The following is a 21,432-nucleotide window of genomic DNA, read 5'->3' on the forward strand; positions in this document are numbered from 1 at the left end:
TTCTAGGCATCATTCTTGAATTCCCCAATTCCAGCATCCAATTTCTATTAGGTTTACCTGCAAAATACACCCAGGATTGGACCACTTTTCCCACCTGTTTTGCCACTATTACAGTTCAAGCCACCATTGTCCCTTCCTTGGACAACGGCTCCAGGGTCTGACTCAGTCTCCTTGCTTCTCCTTGTGCCCTTCTGTGGTCTCCTCTCTGCAGAGCAGTCAGAGGCATCTTTATGAAATGTAAGTTACATCTGGTCACTGTCCTGCTTACAGCCTCCCGTGTACTTGGTGTGATGATCCAGGCCCTGTGTGCTCGTTCCTGTCTACCTGTCTGACCTCATCTCCTATGGTGCTTTCATGGCCCACACTGGCTTTGCTGTTGCTGTACCAGGCCAAATGTCACAGCCTTTGAACTTGTTTCTTTTAACCCAGGATGCTCTTGCCCCAGACTTTCTTACAGCTTCCTGCTTCTTATTGGTCAAGTCTTTGCTCAAGTTTTATTTCCTCACCAGGGTTTTCCCTGAACCTTCTATCAAAAGTAACACTCCAATATCAAGGTTCTTAGTCTATGCTATTTTTTCCTCAAGTAATTTTATTCATTTATTATTTAGTTAAACAAGTAAATTTTATTCATTTAATGGTTTGTTATCTGCTTCCCTACTAGACTTTCTGCTCCACAAGGCAGAAATAAAACACTTGGTTTCTCTTGCTCATGGCTCCATCCCCACTGCCAAGAGCAGTAACCAGTACTTGTGGCAGAAACTAAGCTGTCTTCTTCAGCTCTCATGACAGTCCCCAATCTAGTCCTGCTTCCTACAAAATGTCATTTCCTAGTCTCTCATAGAGCTCACAGTTTGCATGATACCTACCTCCATCAAGCAGAGACCCCTGTGTGGGATTTGGAGGTGAGTAAATGGGAGTGGTCCCCTTCATGGATCACAGTCTTGTTGTGGCAAAGGGGCTTGCATAACTCAGTGAACCTATGAGCCATGCTGTGCAGGGTCACCCAAGACAGACAGGTCATAGTGAACAGTTCTGACAAAATGTGGTCCACTAGAGGAGGGAATGGCAAACCACTCCAGTATTCTTATCACAAGAACCCCATGAGCAGTATGAAAAGGCAAAAGGACGTGAAACTGGAAGATGAGTCTGCAGTCAGAAGATGTCCAATATGCACCTGGGGAAGAGTGGAGGGCAATCACTAAGAGCTCCAGAAAGAATGAAGTAGCTGAGCCAAAGCGGAAATGATGCTCCATTGTGGATGTGTCTGGTGGCGACTGTAAAGTCCAATGCTGTAAAGACCAGTACTGCATAGGAATCTGGAATGTTAGGTCCATGATTCAAAGTAAATTGGACACGGTCAAGCAGGAGATGGCAAGATTGGATATCAACATCTTAGGAATCAGTGAACTAAAATGGATGGGAATGGGTGAATTTAACTCAGATGACCATTATATTTACTACTGTGGGCAAGAATCCCTTAGAAGAAATGGAGTAGCCCTCATAATCAACAGAAAAGTCTGACCTCAAAAAACAACAGGAAGATCCCAGTTCATTTTCAAAGCAAACCATGCAACATCACAGCAACCCAAGCCTATGCCCCAACCACTGAGGCCCAAGAAGCTGAAGTTGACCAGTTCTATGAAGATCTAGAAGACCTTCTAGAACTAATACTAAAAAAAGATGTTCTTTTTATCATAGGGAATTGGAATGCAAAAATAGGAAGTTGAGAGATACCCGCATAACAGGCAAGTTTGGCTTTAGAATACAAAATAAAGCAGGGCTAGAGAAAACAGTTTTGTCAAGAGAACATGCTGACCAGAGCAAACACACTTTTCCAGCAACCCGAGACGACTCTACACATGGACATCAACAGATGATCAATATCAAAATCAGATTGATTGTGCTCTTTGAAGCTGAAGATGAAAAAGCTCTGTACAGTCAGCAGAAACAAGACCTGGAGCTGACTATGGCTCAGATCATCAGCTCCTTTCTGCAAAATTCAGGTTTAATTTGAAGAAAGTAGGGGAAATCACAAGGCCAGGTGACAAACAGATTCAAGGGATTAGATCTGCTAGGGAGAGTGCTTCAAGAACTATGGGCAGAAGTTCGTAACATAGTACAGGATGACTAAAACCACCCCCAAGAAAAAGAAATGCAAGAAGGCAAAATGGTTGTCTCAGGAGGCTTTACACATAGCTGAGAAAAGAAGAGAAGTGACAGGCAAGGGAGAAAAAAAAAAGATATACCCATCACAATATAGAGTTTTAGAGAACAGCAAGGAGAGACAATAATGAAATTTGGAAAACTCAGCAATGGCCACAGGACTGGAAAAGGTCAGTTTTCATTCCAGTCCCAAAGAAGGGCAATGCCAAAGAATGTTCAAACTACCATACAATTGTGCTCATTTCTCTTGCTAGTAAGGGTATGCTCCAAAATCGTTCAAGCTAGGTTTTAGCAGTTTGTGAACCAAGAACTTCCAGATGTACAAACTGGGTTTAGAAAGTGCAGAGGAACCAGAGATTAAGTTGCCAAATCCATTGGATCATAGAGAAAGCAAAGGAATTCCAGAAAAACATTTACTTCTGCTTCACTCACTATGCAAAAGCTTAGTGAATCCACTGTATGGATCATAACGAACTGTGGAAAATTCTTAAAGAATTGGGCATACCAGACCACCTTACCTGTCTCCTGAGAAATCTGTGTGTGGGTCAAGAAGCAACAGCTAGAACCTTTCGTGGGACAACTGACTGGTTCAAAATTGGAGAAGGAGTATGACAAGGCTGTGTATTGTCACCCTGCTTGTTTAACTTATATGCAGAGTACATCATGCAAAATGCCAGGCTTGATGAATCACAAGCTGGAATCAAGATTGCAAGGAGAAATATCAACCTAAGATATGCAAATAATATCCCTCTAATGGTAGAAAGTGAAGAGGAACTAAAGAGTTTCTTGATGACAGTGAAAGAGGAGAGAAAAACCTGGTTTAAAATTCAACATTCAGAAAACTAAGATCAGGGCATCTGGTCCCATCACTTCAAGGCAAATAGAAGGGGAAAAAGTGGAAGCAGTGACAGATTTTATTTTCTTGGGCTCCCAAATCACTGCGGATTGTGACTGCAGCCATGAAATTAAGGTTGCTTGCTCCTTGGAAGGAAAGTTATGACAAGACTATACAGTGTATTAAAAAGCAGAGACATCATTTTGCTGACAAAGATCCGTATAGTCAAAGCTATGGTTTTCCCAGTAGTCATCTACGGATGTGCTGGGCCACAAAGAAGTGCTGAAGAGTTGATGCTTTTGTGGTGTTGGAGAAGACTCTTGAGAGTCCCTTGAAATGCAAGAAGATCAAACCAGTCAATCCTAAAGGAAATCAACCCTGAATATTTATTGGAAGGACTGTTACTAAAGCTCCAGTTCCAATACTTTGGCCACTTGATGCAAAAGAGCTGATTCATTGGAAAAGACCCTGGGATGATGGGAAAGACTGAAGGCAAAAGGAGAAGGGGATTTCAGAGGATGAGATGGTTGGATGGCATCACTGACTCAATGGACATGAATATGAGCTAACTCTGGGAGATATTGGAGGACAGAGGAGTGCTGCAGTCCATGGGGTCACAAAGAGTCAGACATGACTTAGTGACAGAACAACAACAACAGATGAGATTGGAGGCCATAAGTAGGGAGACCATTTTGCAGGAGATTAGTGTGGCAGCTTGACATCTGGTTTTTTCAAGGCAGCTACAGAGAAGTTTCTGAAAACTAGGACCTAACGTCCTACATGTGCAGTGGGGATAACAGCAGTGTTTAACAGTCGTTCAGGGGTCTGGTTAGAAGGCTCTCTCAGTTGCTCTGCTCCTAGCTGGGTCATACCCCAGCCCAGTTTTCTAATTTTTCTTGAGATTCTTCATGTTTAATAAACTCTCTGCCACTTAAATTAGCTAGAGTGAATTGCCCAGTTTGCAACTAAGAAATCTGAGTAATATAACATAATCTCAATACTTTTCTGTTAAATGAATATGAATGAATGAATGAGTGACTTAATTAGTTTTACCTAGGAAAGCACTGCGAGGGTCATTAGTAGCAGATGTGGGAAAACTAAGTTTCAGTGTAATTGCAAAGTAAGGAATATGGTAGACTACAGTCTGACAGGCAAGGTGGTAGCATGGGACGCTGAGTAGAGCTCTGGATCCTAAGAACCAGGGGACAAATATCTGAAACAGGCAAGATGGCCCGAATACCAAATAGAAGACCAAACAGGTGCTGGTCTGACAGATATGCAGAGAGGGTAGCATTACTGTTTATGAATCATCAATTAAATATCTAAGAGTTTTCTAAGTACTTAGAAAACATAAAAAAGAAACAGTTATGTAACAAATTCAATAAATACTTTAAAAATGGTTCACATTAAAGCAAATCTTATAAAAAAAAAAAAAAAGAAACCTTTAAAAAAATAAACAGCTCAGATGTCCAGGGAAGATTATCCCCTGAGAAGACTGACAGAGTTACAACTAGCATGGCACCAAGAGCTTTCTCTCCTGAATGCAGCAAATTCAGTGGAAGCCAAGTGGAAAGCGACACTCTGAAAAAGCCCCACTCATGCTGGCTAACTGGCAGGGGTGACCCAGATTCTGACTTCTGTGGGAGTGCAGAGCAAACACTCTGTTCCCAGTGGTTTCTCACTTGATATTTGGCCTGACAGAGACCCAGGTTCACCCGAGGAGTGCTCGGTGAGGCTTCTGGTTGGAACAAGTATGCACGGCTCCTTCCTTTTTCTCCAAGGGCTCGATTTCTAGGGCCAAGATGCACCCTGTTATTGTGGCTTAAAATGTTTTCGAGGAGACTTTTTGGAAAAAGTACTACATACACAAGGAAAACTCCAAAACCAACAGTACTCGGGCACTCAGAAATTTACTTACTTTTGAGCATAATAAGGTACATTCAACTCAGAACGACTGTGCCCTGAGAGCAGGTGTAAGGTCTTGCAGTAATGTCCAGGGGGAAGTCACAATCACATGGACTTTCTATACCCAGTGTGGGTTAATTCATGTAAGAATGGTTACCAAACTGTCTTTTCCTAGTCTATCTCCATCTTATATATTGAAACTGAGACAGAAAGGATGTAATTAGTCACCAACCTCTACATGAGTTTCTGTGATAGCGTTTAGCTTACTGCACTGTAAGCTCTAGTTTATATGCTTGGCTCTTTGACTGAATGACATGGTAGCACAGACTATTTCTCAATCATAAGTCAAGCCCCATTGCCTAACGTAACTGGTAGCACCCAGTGGACACTCAATCACAATTTTCTGAATGAATGAATGAAGCTGATTAAACTAAATTGTGTTATACTTCCAGTCTCATAGCCTCATAATTAAGTCCTTCATAAGGAAACTTTATAAAAGTCCTTGAATTCTGTTATTTCATCAACAGTATCTGCTCTTTCTTTTTATCATTCTCATTCCCAGGTATTCTCTGGTAGATTCTCACTTGTCTGTCTGTGTAAAATTCCAATATTTGTCTACTGTCCTCTTACAACCTCTATGGCAGCAGCTCCTAGGTTTACTCAACCCCATATACCCATGTGCATACTCTGCATTTTTCCATATTTATGCTCTTCTTTCCTCACATGCTGATCTGTTCTTTCTCTTCCTCTCTCCATTATTTTATGCCATGACCTCCATGAACACACTTGTACATCAGTGTAAAGAGGTAATGGCTGCAGCGATTCAGCCGGTGTCTATGAAACAGATAAATTACATTTGGGGAGCCAAAAGTCAACGACATGTGAATGTCACTGGGACCCTGGGTGAATCAATCCCCCGGCGGGAGCTAAGGGCAGACAGGCTCCCACTTCTCACTGTCTGACATGCCCTGACCCGACCTCCTGGCTGGGCTCACTCCGACTCATTCCTCAGATCTCTGCTTTGCATCAGCCCCAGGAGAACTTTCATTAACTCTCCCCTCTCAGTCTGAGTCCAGTTCCCCCTGACAAGCTCTTCTTGCCCCTTGGACTTCCTCTTCAGGTTCCCATCAGGATTACAGTCAGGTTTATTCTTATAATAAGTATCCTTATTCAGATTACTTATTCAAAGTGTGTCCCCCTCCACTGGACCGTGAGGCTTCAGGGTGAGGACCTTTTCCAATTTTGTTCAGCGCTGTGCTCCAGGACCTAGTGCAGTCCTCGGCACATTATTGCTCCATATAAATATCTGTTAAATAAACTAGCTACACAGAAAATCAAATGCCACCATGACTACTTACATGAGGCTGATGGTTACAAGAATTTTGAAGTGAAGAAAGGTAGTGAGAGGAAGAGTTTTAATAACAAGTAACAGCTTGCAAAGGTTGTATGGAATGAAGAAAAAAGAAAGGATTAGGAGCAGGACGTTTTTCTTGAGTGATTGTAATTGGTGAAAATTTTGGTTCAACTAGAAAATATAAATACAATTTCACACAAATGGACAGATCTAATGGGAGTTAAAGGACAATGCTAACATCTGAAACAAGTAGGTATATTTTGAAAAAAAGCACTTTTGAATACAGTTCATTATGTTTTCATATCAATGTTATATAAACATCCTGTAAAGTAAAAAGATCTGTTAAGTAAAATTAGTATGTAATAGTTGAGCAAGAAGGAGTTCAGGAATGCTGACTATTGTCAGAAACACTATCTGAACAACATGCAGGCCTTAATCTCTGGGCACTGCATCACTGGGATTCATTTAGTCAGAGCCTAATTGTGTGTGCCTTGTTCACAGAGAGTTCCCTTAGGTTTCTTTCAAACTGCTTTCTCAGGCAACTTGACCATTAGAAAGCATTTAACATCAGGACAACATCATTCTCCAAAGGGTTCATTAGGCAGCTTTAAAAAAAGTATTTTTTTCTCAAATCTTTCAGTCTCCAACATTCATCAACAAAGCATTCTGCCTTGCCAGTGCTCTCTGTATTTCTCCACTCTAGCTTTTGATCATGTTTCTCTTTTTTTATTCTTGGAATTAGTTGCCATCTTTAACATTCAACTCACAGCGTTTCTACTCACAGAGCTGAAAGGAACTTAAGAAATCTAATTCAATTCACTCCTTTCAGAGAGAATTTTTTTTCTGGAAGATTTATTTAGCAAAATTCAGATGAGCTTTCTTTGCCCTTGAAATAAAACTCAGAAATTAAAAATTGAGCATGCACTAGGACAGACTGTAGTAAACCTGGAGCGGAGACAGGGAGGGAAGCTAGATAAACAGAGCCGTTGTGGAGTCAGAATCACCATCAGATGAAGTCACCACAAGTGGAAAAGATACTAGTCGTCTCCACATTATGGCCTCACAGCTAATCTACCAGCCTGAAACAAACAAGCCATGGAGGGTGTTTCTTATATTCATACCCACTACTAATTTTACAATAAAAACAATAAGCAAAGTAAAAAAAAAAAAAAAAAGCATAGGCTTTGGAGTCAAGCAATTCAAGGTTCAAATCCTTATCTCACCACTAGCTACATGATCTTTCGAAGACCTAGGGAGGACGTGAGTTATAAAAATTGTAAGATGCGGGTAATAACTAATACATCCAGTGCACAACTGTTCCGAGGTTTAAATGAAATGGTTTATACAGAATTATAGTAGCTATCCCAATGTTGATAGCAGCATTATTCACAAGAGCAAAAAGGACGAAAGAAGTCATGTTCATCAACAAAATATGATATATCTATATCTACATTCCCCCTTCATGGATCATGGCCTTGTTGTGGTGAAGGGGCTTGTGCAACTCAATGAAGCTATGAGCCATGCCAGGCAGGGCCATCCAAGACAGACAGGTCACAGTGGAGAGTTCTGACAAAACATGGTCCACAGGAAGGAATGGCAACTCACTCCAGTATTCTTGCTTCAAAAATCCCATGAACAGTATGAAAAGGCAAAAAGATATGACACCAGAAGATGAGCCCCAGGTTCGTAGGTGTCTAATATGCTACTGGGGAAGAGCAGAGAAATAGCTCCAGGAAGAATGAAGTATCTGGGGCAAAGTGGAAATGATGCTCTGTTATCCTGCTTATTTAATTTATATGCAGAGTACATTATGGGAAATGCCAGGCTAGATGAATCACAAGCTGGAATCAAGATTCCTGGGAGAAATATCAACAACCTCAGATATGCAAATGATACCACTCTAATGGCAGAAACTGAAGAGGAAGTAGAGTCTCTTGATGAGCATGAAAGAGGAGAGTAAAAAAGCTGGCTTAAAACTCAACTTAGTTAAAAAAACTAAGACCATGACATCTATTTGCCATGAAATGGTCCCATGGTGACTGCAGCCATGAAACTAAAAGATGCTTGCTCCTTGGAAGGAAAGCTATGACAAACCTAGACAGCATATTAAAAAGCAGAGACATCACTTTGCCAACAAAAGTTTGTATAGCCAAACCTATGGTTTATCCAGTAGTCATGTATGGATGTGAGAGTTGGACCATAAAGAAGGCTGAGTGCCAAAGAAGTGATGCTTTTGAACCATGGTGTTGGAGAAGACTCTTGAGAGTCCCTTGGACTGCAAGGAGATCAAAGCAGTCAATCCTAAAGGAAATCAACTGTGAATATTCATTGGAAGGGTTGATGCTGAAGATGAAGTTCCAAAACTTTGGCTACCTGATGGGAAAAGCTGACTCATTGGAAAAGACCCTGATGCTGGGAAAGATTGAGGGCAGGAAGGGGGTGACAGATAATGAGATGATTGGATAGCATCACTGACTCAATGGACATGAGTTTGAGCAAACTCTGGGAGATACTGAAGGACAGGGAAGACTGGCATGCTGCAGTCTATGGGGCTGCAGAGTCAGACACGACTTAGAGACTGAACAACAACAATATCTACACTTCCACACTTTCAATGTAGAGGATGAGGATTGATCCCTGGTTGGGGAATTAAATCCCACATGCCATGGAGCAACTAGGCCCGGGTGCCTCAACTACTGAAGCCAGAGTGCTCTGGAGCCTGTGCTGCAGCTACCGAGCCTCTGGGCCACAACTAGAGAGTCCACGCACTTCAACAAAAGAGCCCACGTGATACAGTGAAGATCCCACATGCCACAGCTAAGACCCAACGCAGCCAAATAAGTCAATAACTAATTTAAAAAAGGAAGGACAGTCCAATACATGCAAAAACATGGACGGGTCTTGCAATTATGCTAAGTGAAAGAAATCAGACACGAAAGGACAAACATTGTATAATTCAACTTACAGGAGTATATAGAATAGGCAAATTCATAGCAGCAGAAAGTAGAATAGGCACGATGGGGGCTGGGAGTATAAAGAGATGGGAGTTACTGTTTAATGGGTACAGAGTTTCTGTTTGGGATTATGAGACTTCTGGAAATGGATGGTGGTGATGATTGTACAACATTTTCAATGTACTTGCTGTCACTGAATTGTATACTTAAATATTAGTAAAGTGGTAAATGTTACATTATATATATTTTGCCACAATATAATATAATTTTACATCATATATGTTTTGTTTGGGGCACAAAACAGGGCAAAAATGCTTGTGGAATGCCTGATGCTATGTACATTGTCAAATGGAGGGAGGTTCAAGAGGGAGGGGACATATGTATACCTATGGTTGACTCATGGTGATGGCAGAAACCAATACAATATTATAAAGCAATTATCCTCCAATTAAAAATAAATAAAATTTATTAAAATGGTAGGTATATGTCATCCTACCCCACCTGTTTACCTGTTCTAAGTAATGAAGGGACAAGTTGATATACTTGGCCTCTGTCAGAAGCTGGCCTCCGACTCCAGTCTTGGCAACTCGCTCTGAACCAGCCAGGTCCACCAAATGTAGCTTGGCATGTCTCACGGTTGCAGATCCTGGTTCCTTGCTTGACAGATGAATGGTGAAAATGCAGTGAGAACGAGTTGAAGCTTGGTTCATAGGAGTCTATAATAAATAAGTTGTAAAACAAACATGAACAATGAGAATTTTGGAAGACTATCAACAGATTTAAATTTATATTTCTACTGATAAGACATTTCCTGTGAAGTGAACACTTTCAAATGGAGTAAAGATGCTTGCAGCGGAGATCCTTGATATGAATTACTCCTGAATGACTGATAACAGCTATGGGTAGGTTCATTCAGAAAGTGAGAGTTTGAATGAGGCAAAGCTTGAGTCTTCTTAAACAATACAATAAGTTTACCTAATTACATGACCACAGTCCATACCTTAACTTTGGCTAGCCATACTGAAAATGTTCAATGTGAATTTCATAAGAAAAGAGCTGGGAATGGGTGCATTGAGAGTTGATTACACAATTGTAAACATAATCCATGGGCAAGGATACCTAACATCACTGCTACTACCCAACACTGAACTGGGGCTCCCAGTCAAAATAATAAACAAGAAAAAGATATGAGGCATAGTAATAGAAAATAAATTAAAGTGTCTTATACACAGAAAATATTGTGGTTTACATAGAGAATGCAAGAACATCTACAAATAAACTGTTATGGACTAAAAAAATGAGCACAGTTGTTGGATGAAAGATAAATATGAGAAATCAGTAAAGTTATAGTAATCCAGCAATAATTAATCAGGAAATACATTATTCATAATGGCAACAAAGATGATGAGATAATAAGACATTAATCTTATAAAAGATATGTAATTTACAAGGAAAATGATAAAATAATATTAAAGAATACAAAATGGAAACTTGAAAAATTGAGGTGCCAGATATTAATATACCATTTCATGGATGGGAAAATCCAAAATTAATCTCTGTATTAATCTCTCTCTATTAAGAAATATATTCAGTGCAACTGAAATACAAATGCTGTTGATTTTGTTTACAGCGCAAGGCAAATTAATTCTAAAAATGAGATGGGAGAGCAAATATTGAAAATAAAATCAATTCCGTGAAAGAATAATAAGGAAAAGGGTCTTGTCTTGCTATATACCCAGGGATAATCATAACACTAGAGTAATTAAAACAGTGTGGTACCACTGCAGGAGCAGATAAGTAGGTCAGTGAAACACGCTATGCTCATTTAAGGAACTCTGCATAAGGCATGGGTGACATCATAGCACAGAGGAGGAAGGATGGACTTATTAACAAATGGGGTTGGAATAATGGTTGGAATAATGGGCTATCTGTCTTGAAAATGTAAATTTAGATTGCTTTCTCACACTATACACATAAATAAATTCCAGAATGTATAAAGATTTATGTGCAAAATAACACAACTTCTTTTTTTTCCTTTAGTTTAGTGAAGTGATTTATTATACAAAGGAAACAGCCTACTACCTCCCTCTTAGGTCAAAAACCAATTCTGCCAGGCACCCCAGAAGACCCATCCTAATCCTCTCCCCAAAATAAACATTTTCTTCCTGACTCTGTAGTAATCCCTTCCTTAGATTTTTAGGGTTTTATCATTTAAGTATGCATCCTTAGATACTATAGTTTTAGTTTTGTCCTTAGGTTTTTAGCTTGATAAGTGTTTGATTCTCATTCCAGCCACCTTGATTCCCTTTCCACCCCTTTGTTTTCTTTACAAAGTATCTGCTGAAGAACTTGAGCCACTTGACCAAAGTTTCTCAGTCTGGACTGCCTATGTTCTCATGGGAGAGTTCAACTCGTCCTATCAGCTCTATTTCTTGGGTATCAGCAGCTGGATTGAGGGCTTGACCAGACTTACGTCCTATCCCTTTAGCAAGGCTACCAGTGGTGGTGCATCTCTTTATCAGGAGATGTCCACAAGTCTGGTTGTTGCTTTTTTGAATGGAATAACACAACTTTAACCTTAATAAAATATAGCAGCATATTGTAATCAACCCAAGGTAGTAATAGATAACCTACGAAGAAACATAAAACACAAAAATGAATGGATTTGAAATACTTGATCAAATAATCCAAAATTAAAGAACTTCTGTGTGATGATATTTGCTGCTGTTGCTGTTTGGTAGCTTAGTTGTGTCTGACTTTTTGCAACTCCATGGACTGCAGCCCGCCAGGCTCCTCTGTCCATGGGATTTCCCAGGCAAGAATCCTGGAGGGGTTTGCCATTCCCCTTTTATTTTTCTGGCTTTTATTTATTTATTTTTTCCATTTATTTTTATTAGTTGGAGGCTAATTACTTTACAATATTGTAGTGGTTTTTGCCATACATTGACATGAACCAGCCATGGATTTACATGCATTGCTATTTCCTTTTTCAGGGATCTTTCCAACCCAGGGATCGAACCAATGACTCCTGCACTAGCAGGCAGATTCTTTACCACTGAGCCACTTGGGAAGCCATGATATCTACCATGAAGCTAAAAGACTGGGAGGTGATATTAGCAGTATGTGCGGCTGACAAAAGATTAGCATTTGAAATACAGAACCCCCACAAAGCAATAAAAGAAAGACAAACAACTCAGAAAAAAATGAGCAAAGGATATGAATATGTATCCTATAAAGAGGAAACCTGAATATGGTCAACACGTCTTTGAAAAAAATGCTCAGGCTTACAAATACTCAAGGCAAGTAATTAAAATCTAGCAATTAACTATTTCATCCACCTCTATCAGACCAGAAAAAAATGTAAGAAATAAAGTCTAACAAAACAAGTATTTGTAAAGATAATGAAAGTCGAAATAGTATATACAGATGGTGGGACTGCAAATTAAAAATCTTTTTTTTTTTTTTTTTTTTTTTTTTGAGAGAATTCCCTATGACCCGCAAGCCAGCAATTATAGACTGACTACTGGTGGCTTGGATGGTAAAGAATCTGCCTGCAATGCCGGAGACCCAGGTTCAATCCCTGGGTCAGGAAGATCCCTTGGAGAAGGAAATGGCTACCCATTCCTGTATTCTGGCTTGGAGAATACCATGGACAGAAGAGCCTGGTCTGCTACAGTCTATGGGTGGCAAAGAGTTGGACATGACCGAGCAGTTAACACTTCATTTCACTTCACTAGGAATATTTCCAAAAGGGAAACCTGGGCTAGGGACATGATAGGGGAGAGAGACAGAGGCAGACACAAAAGTCAAATGACACTGCAGCACTGCTTAGGCAGCAAGAAGTTGTTGCAAGATGTACAACCTAAATGGACATCTTGCAGTGGAAAGATGAATAAACTAGACTAATTCAAACTACAGAACACTAAAATGCAACAACTTTTGTGTAGGTTGACATTGATTTCTAAAACAGAATGTTGAGGGAAAATGGAAGGTTAGTGATTAGTGATAAAAAATACTATGATAAAACTTAGATAATTAAGAAGGCAATATTATTTAAAAACATTAGCTTGTGGTGCCATAACCTAGGTCATTAAAAGTTTAAAAAATGGACTGAGAGGATATAGCAAATTAATGATAGTGGTTGCCTTTGTGAGAGATGACTTCACCATTATCTGAAACATCCTATTTCTTTTATTTAAAAATTATCAGAAGTAAATGAATTTCAGACATCTAAAAATATCTAAAATAAAAAGTAGTTAAAAATATTCCAAAGGAATGTTCATATGCATAAAGCCATTCAGATCTCCACCTTTGCAAAATGGGATTTAACAAAAGAATTTCTATATGGACACACATGTATTCAGATAGGGTAACATATGTGGATGCTGTTCTTTCTGTAAATGTAAATTCTTGATATACACCATTGTAGATTTATACCAACTAGCAAAATACATGGGCTTCGCTGGTAACTCAGCTGGTAAAGAATCCGCCTACAGGGGCTTTCCAGGTGGCGCTAGTGGTAAAGAACACTCCTGCCAATTCAGAGACACAGGAGATGCGGGTTTGATCCCTGGGGCAGGAAGGTCCCCTGGAGAAGGGCATGGCAACCCACTCCAGTATTCTTGCCTGGAGAATTCCATGGACAGAGGAGCCTGGCAGGCTACAGTCCATGGGGTCACAAAGAGTCGGACGTGACTGAAGCGACTTGGCACACACACAGCACACACACAGATGTCCAGATACTGGCATACTTTTGGTGATGATGATGTAGCTAGTGAATTAAACAGGCTGAAAATTTGACCCATTACTCGTTGCCGCAGTAACTATACCCAAACCTAGCCAGTGTGTGATTTTGCATGCTAAAGTGGATCAGCAAATAACCGTGCATGTAAAACCGCAAACTCAAATTTAGAACCTAAGTTGAGGTGTTTTGGAAGTGACTGTAAGTTATTTGCAGAACTTAAACATGGGTTTCATTTCACTGTTATATTCACACAACAATAAATCCTACGGCACTGTAACAAAAGTCAAATGACAATCGATAGAAATGACTAACATAGAGACTATCCCCAACAGCTGTCTTCAGCTTGTAAATTGAGGCACTGAAATCACTGTAAAATGTGGGCCATTAGCAAAGAGTGGAAGAGTCAACCCATTTCAAAGGGTACAGAAAATTAAATTGTATTTCTGTAGTCTGTAATTAAAATGCAGTAATATGTGTAGGAGTCCATGCCTACAATTTTGTAACTTCTCATAAATATTTTCTGCATGAAGTAGTAGTTGGTGTCCTCTTAGCTAAAATTTTCTTAAACCTCAGAAAACATTCTTAATGTGTAGCTGCTTAAGTGTGATTGAATGTGCCAGCGCCTGCTCTGTGTTTACTTAAGGACGTCTTTATGTCTCATAGGCATGCCCTTGCATTTGTCCTTTTAAAGGTAAAACTGTACTAAAACCTTTCTGAAACTGCCTAAGAACAGATGGCACCATTTAGGCAGTTTCATTCAAATTTAAGTGCACATTTTAAACAAATGTGCTTTTGGCACTAGAGACAGTGCCTTTGGAAAAATTCTAGTGATGATTAATCATCTGCATGCAGAGAGCTTTCACATTTTATATCAGTCTGTGTATACAGCCCCATGTTAGGCAGTACAGAGACAAGAAGGAAAAGAAGGCCTGGACCTTGCCCTCAAGGCATTTATAATATAGTTCAGGAGCTACTGACAAAATGTGTGAAATGAGAGTGGACAATGAAAAAAAAAGCTAAATGTGTGGGATAGAAAGTGATCTGTTTTCAGCGCTGAGCATCCTGATCATTTAGGTAAAGCCTAGGAATGCTCACCACTTCTGCATTGTGGAAGCTCTCCACCCTTCTTCTGTCCCCAGGTTTCTAGAGCAAAAGACCATCCTGGTGCTCTCTCTCTCACCCTCGAACTGCTTGCTCAGCCTCCTTTTCTTTTATTGGGCTCTTTTCTCTCCAGTCTGTAAAAACAGCCATGTCTGAAGCCATCTGTGTTCTCCATATTTCTTCCCCTTGGGGAACTCTTCCATAGCTCTGATTCTCATTGGATTGGTTGTAACCCCATGGACTGCAGCACGCCAGGCTTCCCTGTTCTTCAGCATCACCCAGAGCTAGCCCAGACTCATGTCCATTGAGCTGGTGATGCCATCCAACCATGTCGTCCTTTATCGTCCCCTTCTGCCTTCAATCTTTCCAGCATCAGGTCTTTTTCAACAATTTGGCTCTTCACATCAGGTGGCCAAAATATTGGAGCTTCAGTTTCAGCATCAGTTCTTCCAGTGAATATCCAGGGTTGATTTCCTTTAGTGTTGACTGCTTTGATCTCATTGCTGTCCAACGGCCTCTCATTGGATTGGTACTGTCACACACCCAAATCTTAGAACTTGGAATTGGATGACCCAGTTTCTTTAAGCCCAGGTTCCATCACTTACTAGTGTTGAAATCTTAAGCAAATTTACATAAAGTAATTTTGGTTTTCATGCCTTTGAAATGCCATAATAAAACTCGCTTTGTTGCAGAGAGTTATACTAATTACCGATTGAAGTGTTGAAATGGTCCATGAACTGTAAAAGGCCATAAAGATGTCTCACTATTGATGTTTACTGTTCAGATGCCTCTCATGTCCTCATTTCCAACCACAATTTCTCTGTACCCCAGATTAGAATGTCCAAGAGCTGGACTGATAATTGTCATTAAAATGCCTTACCAGCATCTTGAACTTAATGTGACCCCAAACAACCTCATCACTTTCCCACATGCTGTGTCTAATCCATTCTGTGGCATTTACCTCCATCCTCTTCTTTCCTTCTCCAAATAACTTTTACCTCTCACCTGGGTTACTACTTACTAGCTCCCCACCCCCAAATTTACTCTTGTCTCCTCCAACTGTTCCCCACCTTGCAGTCAGAGTGATGCTTTCAAAGCACATATCTGACTATAACAATCCCACCTAAATCACTCAATTAAACTGACACACTCTCTAAGACTAGTAGCTCCAGTTTCTTCTACTGTGCCTTACACGACTGTTTATCAAACTCTTTAAAATACGGCTCTCTGACACTCTGAATTGAGTATATTCTTTCAAACATAGCCTAACCACAGCAGAGAAAACTGGAATCTGAACAATCTAAATCTAGTGTTGCCAATAAATAGCACACAAAGTGATAAATCATATTTGCTCCAGCCTTTTACCTGTACTATGGAATTTCTTTGGGAAACACACATACTTATTGTTTGATGACTGCATTTGATTAGTTTTTACCCCAGCATGACTATCTGTTGAGGTAATTCTGGATTTTTATTGTTTTGCAATTTTGTGCTATCTACAAATGTAACTATCTCATATCTCTTCACCCAAACAATTTTGAAGGACATGGAGTAGGGCAGAACAATACCATTTCATGAAGACACCTTTGCTTTCTACTTCACGCATGGGTATTTTCTAATTGGCTTCAATCCAAGTACTTTCAAATATCTTCAATTTCTCTTTATATCCCCAAGGATATTTTGAGAGACTTTATTAAATAAACTGAATTTACTTGACCTATGAATTTTTATAACCCTATCATAAAAGTGAATGAAATTAAGGTGAATCAGTGCTGACTTTTTTCTAACTGGTTATTGACCATCATTCAATAATCCTTTTTTTTTTTTTAAGATTCTTTTTGAGGCTTTGGTATCAAAAATGTTTTAATCTGTCATTTGCCAAATGTTTCCCTTTTCAGAGGGCTGAGAATAAATAACTTTCTTTTATAGAGTAAAAGTCTAAAACCCAGGCTCACCAGTCCCTTACAGATTCATCATATTGGTAGTCTGTGGCTGATGAAAGTTAGTTTCCTCCAACTTAACAGAAGCCTACTTCTCAGGGAAGGCCTATCTGAAAGGTTCTATGGAGGCTCTCACTTTCTACCTCCTCCCACCTAGACTCTGAGCTCCTTGAAGGCAGGGACTAGGTCTGATGCATCATTGCAACCCTCGCATAACAATACACAATAGTATTCAAAGATGTCTGTTAAATTGTTGGCTGTGGTTAATTTCTGGTTTTCCGGAATCTCTATGGCATGCTTGATAATTTCAGAACTCCATACACAAAGTCTTTAAATCCATGAAATACAATTTGAGTCTAAAAATTAGAATTCTTTGTACAGCAAGACTGACTTAAATCTCAAATTTTTCTTTCTTGGACTTCAATTACTCTCTGTGCCTGATTCCAGAGCTCTGATTAACCACTAGCCTGAACATCTTCAACTACCCTTTCTCCTCCCCAGATTGTCCTCTTGATGGTCAAGTACTGGCCAGTATGTCTTACTGGAAAAGTATGCTCTTCTCCTACTCTCCAAATAAGCTTATTCAAAAATTCATTTATCTTCATGAATTCCTTGCACTATTCCTAACTGAGTGCCAAAGAACTGACGCTTTCAAACTGTGGTGCTAGAGAAGACTCTTGAGAGTCCCCTGGACAGCAAGGAGATCAAACCAGTCAATCCTAAAGGAAATCAGTCCTGAATATTCATTAGAAGGACTGATGCTGAAGCTGAAGTTCCAATAATTTGGCCACCTGATGTGAAGAGCCAACTCACTGGAAAAGACCCTGATGCTGGGAAAGATTGAGGGCAAGAGGAGAAGGGGGCAACAGTGGGTGAGATGGTTGGATGGCATCACCAAATCAATGGACTGGGTATGAGAAAACTCAGGGAGATAATGAAGGACAGAGAAGCCTGGAGCGATGCAGTTCACGGGGCTGCAGAGTTGGACACGACTTAACGACTGAAAAACAACAACAAATTCCTTACTGGCATTAACCACTGTGTTCAGAAAGGCCATTTAAACATGTGTGCATATAGTAGAAGATAACTAATATCCAAACTCTGGAAAAATCCATTGTTCTAAATGGATTTTTAAAATGTGTATCACTTTAAAAATTATGACATTGTAATGGACAGTTCGCTATAGGGTAGTAAGGAATGATGGTGGAATACACCAGGCTACAACCAAATGTTTGGTGGTTAACCCATTTCATGCAGTGTAGAGAGTGGTTTGGATTGTAGTGAAAAGTGAAAGTGAAAGTCACTCAGTCATGTCTGACTCTTTGCGATCCCATGGACTATAGAGTCTGTGGAATTCTCCAGGCCAGAATATTGGAGTGGGTAGCCTTTCCCTTCTCCGGGGGATTTTCCCAACCCAGGGATCGAACCCAGGTCTCCCACTTTGCAGGTGGATTCTTTACCAGCTGAGCCACAAGGGAAGCCCAAAATGAAAGTTGCTCAGTTGTGTCTGACTCTTGGCGACCCCATGGACTATACAATCCATGGAATTCTCCAGGCCAGAATACTGGAGTGGGTAGCCCTTCCCTTCTCCAGGGGATCTTCCCAAACCAGGGATCAAACCCAGGTCTCCCGCATTGCAGGCAGATTCTTTACTAGCTGAGCCACAAGGGAAGCCCAAGAATACTGGAGTGGGTAGCCTATCCCTTCTCCAGTGGATCTTCTATGGAATTCTCCAGGCCAGAATACTGGAGTGGGTAACTTATTCCTTCTCCAGAGGATCTTCCCAACCCAGGAATCAAACTGGGGTCTCCTGCATTGCAGGCAGATTCTTTACCAGCTGAGCTACCCAGGAAGCCCTTCAAAATGTAAACGATGACTCAAAAATGACCTTGTCAGACAATGGTGGCTTCAAACTATGTATCTAAAAGGGACCTGGAGTAGCAATGTACTTGTGGAGTGGTATTTGAATCTGCTTTTGCTGCTTTACAAAACAGAGCTTTAAATTGAGGAAACACCACACCTCTGTATTGAAGGCTAAAGCTTCTTCTCTGCCAGTCCTTCAAGCCATTTACTGCTCACTGGCTGGGCTACCATCCTAAGAAGCTCTTTCACTGAACAAGAATCATTTCCTACAGAGCAGGAGATATTCCTAGGCTGAAAGAGAAAGTTGAAAAGAAATGGTAGAGCAACAAGAATTGGGAAACAGTGATAGGCTTTTTCAAAAGCCTGTCTATTCATCTTTCCTGTTGGAATCTGCAAATGTACAACTTCTAATCCCGATGCTCTATGATTTTGTTACACATATTCTTATTGGTAGAGCAACAAAAGTTTTCACTTTTGTTCATTATTTCATCATGATTTGTGTGGGCATGGCTATTTTCAAGATTGAAAATTTGGGGGCTTCCCTGGTGGTCCAGTGGCTAAGAGACTGTGCTCCCGATGCCAGGGGGCTGGGTTCCATCTCTGGTCAGGGAACTAGATCCTACATTTACATTTGCACGCTTCAACCAAACAAGTGAATAAATATATATTAAAAGTAAATAAAGAAATATCATGCATTTGAAAAAAAAGATTGAAAATTTTGATTTTAGGGGCAAAAGATGATATGTGAAATATGATTTTTGTGTTTACAAAGTATACTATTAAAGTGCTTCTCAGATGGGGCTAGTGGTAAAGAACCTGACTGCCAATGCAGGAGACTTAAGAGCCATGGGTTTGATGCCTGAGTCAGGAAGAGGAAATAGCAACTCACTCTGGTATTCTTGACTGGAGAATCCCATGGACAGAGAAATCTGGGCGGCTATGGTCCATAGCGTCACAAAAAGTCAGACATGACTGAAGTGACTTAGCACACATGCACAATACAGTATTATGTTTTTTGTACCTTTTTTCTACTTTCAGTTAATCTCATGTGTTTTCAATCACTTCAAAAATGATTATAAATAGTTAATACAGTCTTCAATGATTTGAATAATTTCTTTATGTTACATATAAGATTTCCTAGGCTCCTTTGAATACTTGCTTTTTCTTGTCGGATCTTATAGCTTATTCTTATGGACCAAAACTTTTCGTTTTCACTCACTGTTCTATTTTAGAGTGAAATAGCTCAACAAGAATTTCCCTTTTTTTAGGATAAGTCAGGGGAAGGAAACCTCTCTTAGGCTGAAGAGGACTTTGTAATATATCTGCTTGTGACTTTTAAAGCAAAGCAACTAAGAACAACAGCAGCAGCCAGCAAATCCAGAATTCAGCTTTCACTCCTGTTCTCCTTGCTTGGTAACACTTTCTAAGCAGATATTCTATTTGATCTGCTCCTCTGCTCCATCTGAATTGAAGACTGAGAGCACTAATCGCCAGGTGTTTCCCAGACTAATATCTGAGTCTTTCAGATTAAAGCTCACTCTTAACCAAGGATTATCTAGCCCTCCTCTGATTGTTTACATGATTTCTTATCTAATTCCTCCCATGGCACATCTTGGCCCACGAGGCCAACCATGGTGGGCACGAGGTCCATCATGCACCCAATGAACTCTAACTCAGCCTGGAAAACTGAGGCCTGACCAAACCTAGTGGTTTAGACTGAGACCCTAAAAACACCCGTCTCGATCTTTTCGTTCTTTCTAATACAGCATCATTATTTTTATTTTTAACCAACTAATATGTATTGACTTTTCACTATATCTACGGCACCAGGAATATCAAGAAAAATACAGCATGCCACATAAATTAATAATTGCCATTCAGCAGAACATATTTATAATAGAGTAATGGGAAAATTATCTTTGACCTGCCCCCCACAAACAGGGCAGTTGCATTTCCCCAGAGTTGTCAGAGGTAGATTCATTCATGATAAATCTTGAGCCAGTATCCTTTTAGGAGTTTTGCAGTTTTACAAGGCAGATCAAAAGACAGAGGTACCAGTGACACTAAGGTACAAAATCTAAGTTGTTTCAGAATATACATGCTTAGCAGCAAAATATCCCCAATTAGATAACCCTCTATTGGAATTAATGACCCCAAACCGCCCATTTTCCTATCTGGTTTTTTTTTTATAAGATACCTGGCTTTTAGAAAAATAATCAAACTCATTGCCCCTAGTAGAAAGATTTCTAGGTCCAGCATTATCAAAGTAGCTCTGTAAGGGAAAAACAGACCAGGCATACTAATTTTGTTTAAAGTTTAAAAGAAAGCTTTGGAACAATCTGAAACATAAGTTAAGAATGTGTTAGCAATTGTGGTTCACCTTTCGGATAAGAATAGCCTGTTTGTTTTATTATTTATCCTTTCTAACAAGTCTGGAATCAATTTGATGGATTTTTTATTTTCATGCCTTCAGAGATCTGCTTGTTGTTGTTACTTAGTCATTAAGTCACGTCCAGCTCTTTTGTGACCTCCCTGGTGTCTCAGACGGTAAAGAACTTGCCTGCAATGCAGGA

The 21,432-nt window shown here is 39.9% G+C and overlaps 1 protein-coding gene across 1 annotated transcript in view; it reads right to left on the minus strand.

The window, feature by feature from the left end:
- KIF6 (kinesin family member 6) overlaps window positions 1-21,432 on the minus strand; it is a 392,667-nt gene that overhangs the window by 234,650 nt on the left and 136,585 nt on the right. Inside the window, exon 7 of the mRNA XM_061146073.1 lies at window positions 9,721-9,927. Within this exon, the coding sequence (XP_061002056.1) occupies window positions 9,721-9,927 (207 nt within the window). The remainder of the gene's footprint in view (window positions 1-9,720; window positions 9,928-21,432) is intronic.

The sequence above is a fragment of the Dama dama genome, chromosome 7, assembly GCF_033118175.1.
Source record: "Dama dama isolate Ldn47 chromosome 7, ASM3311817v1, whole genome shotgun sequence".
In the NCBI taxonomy this organism is placed as follows: domain Eukaryota; kingdom Metazoa; phylum Chordata; class Mammalia; order Artiodactyla; family Cervidae; genus Dama; species Dama dama.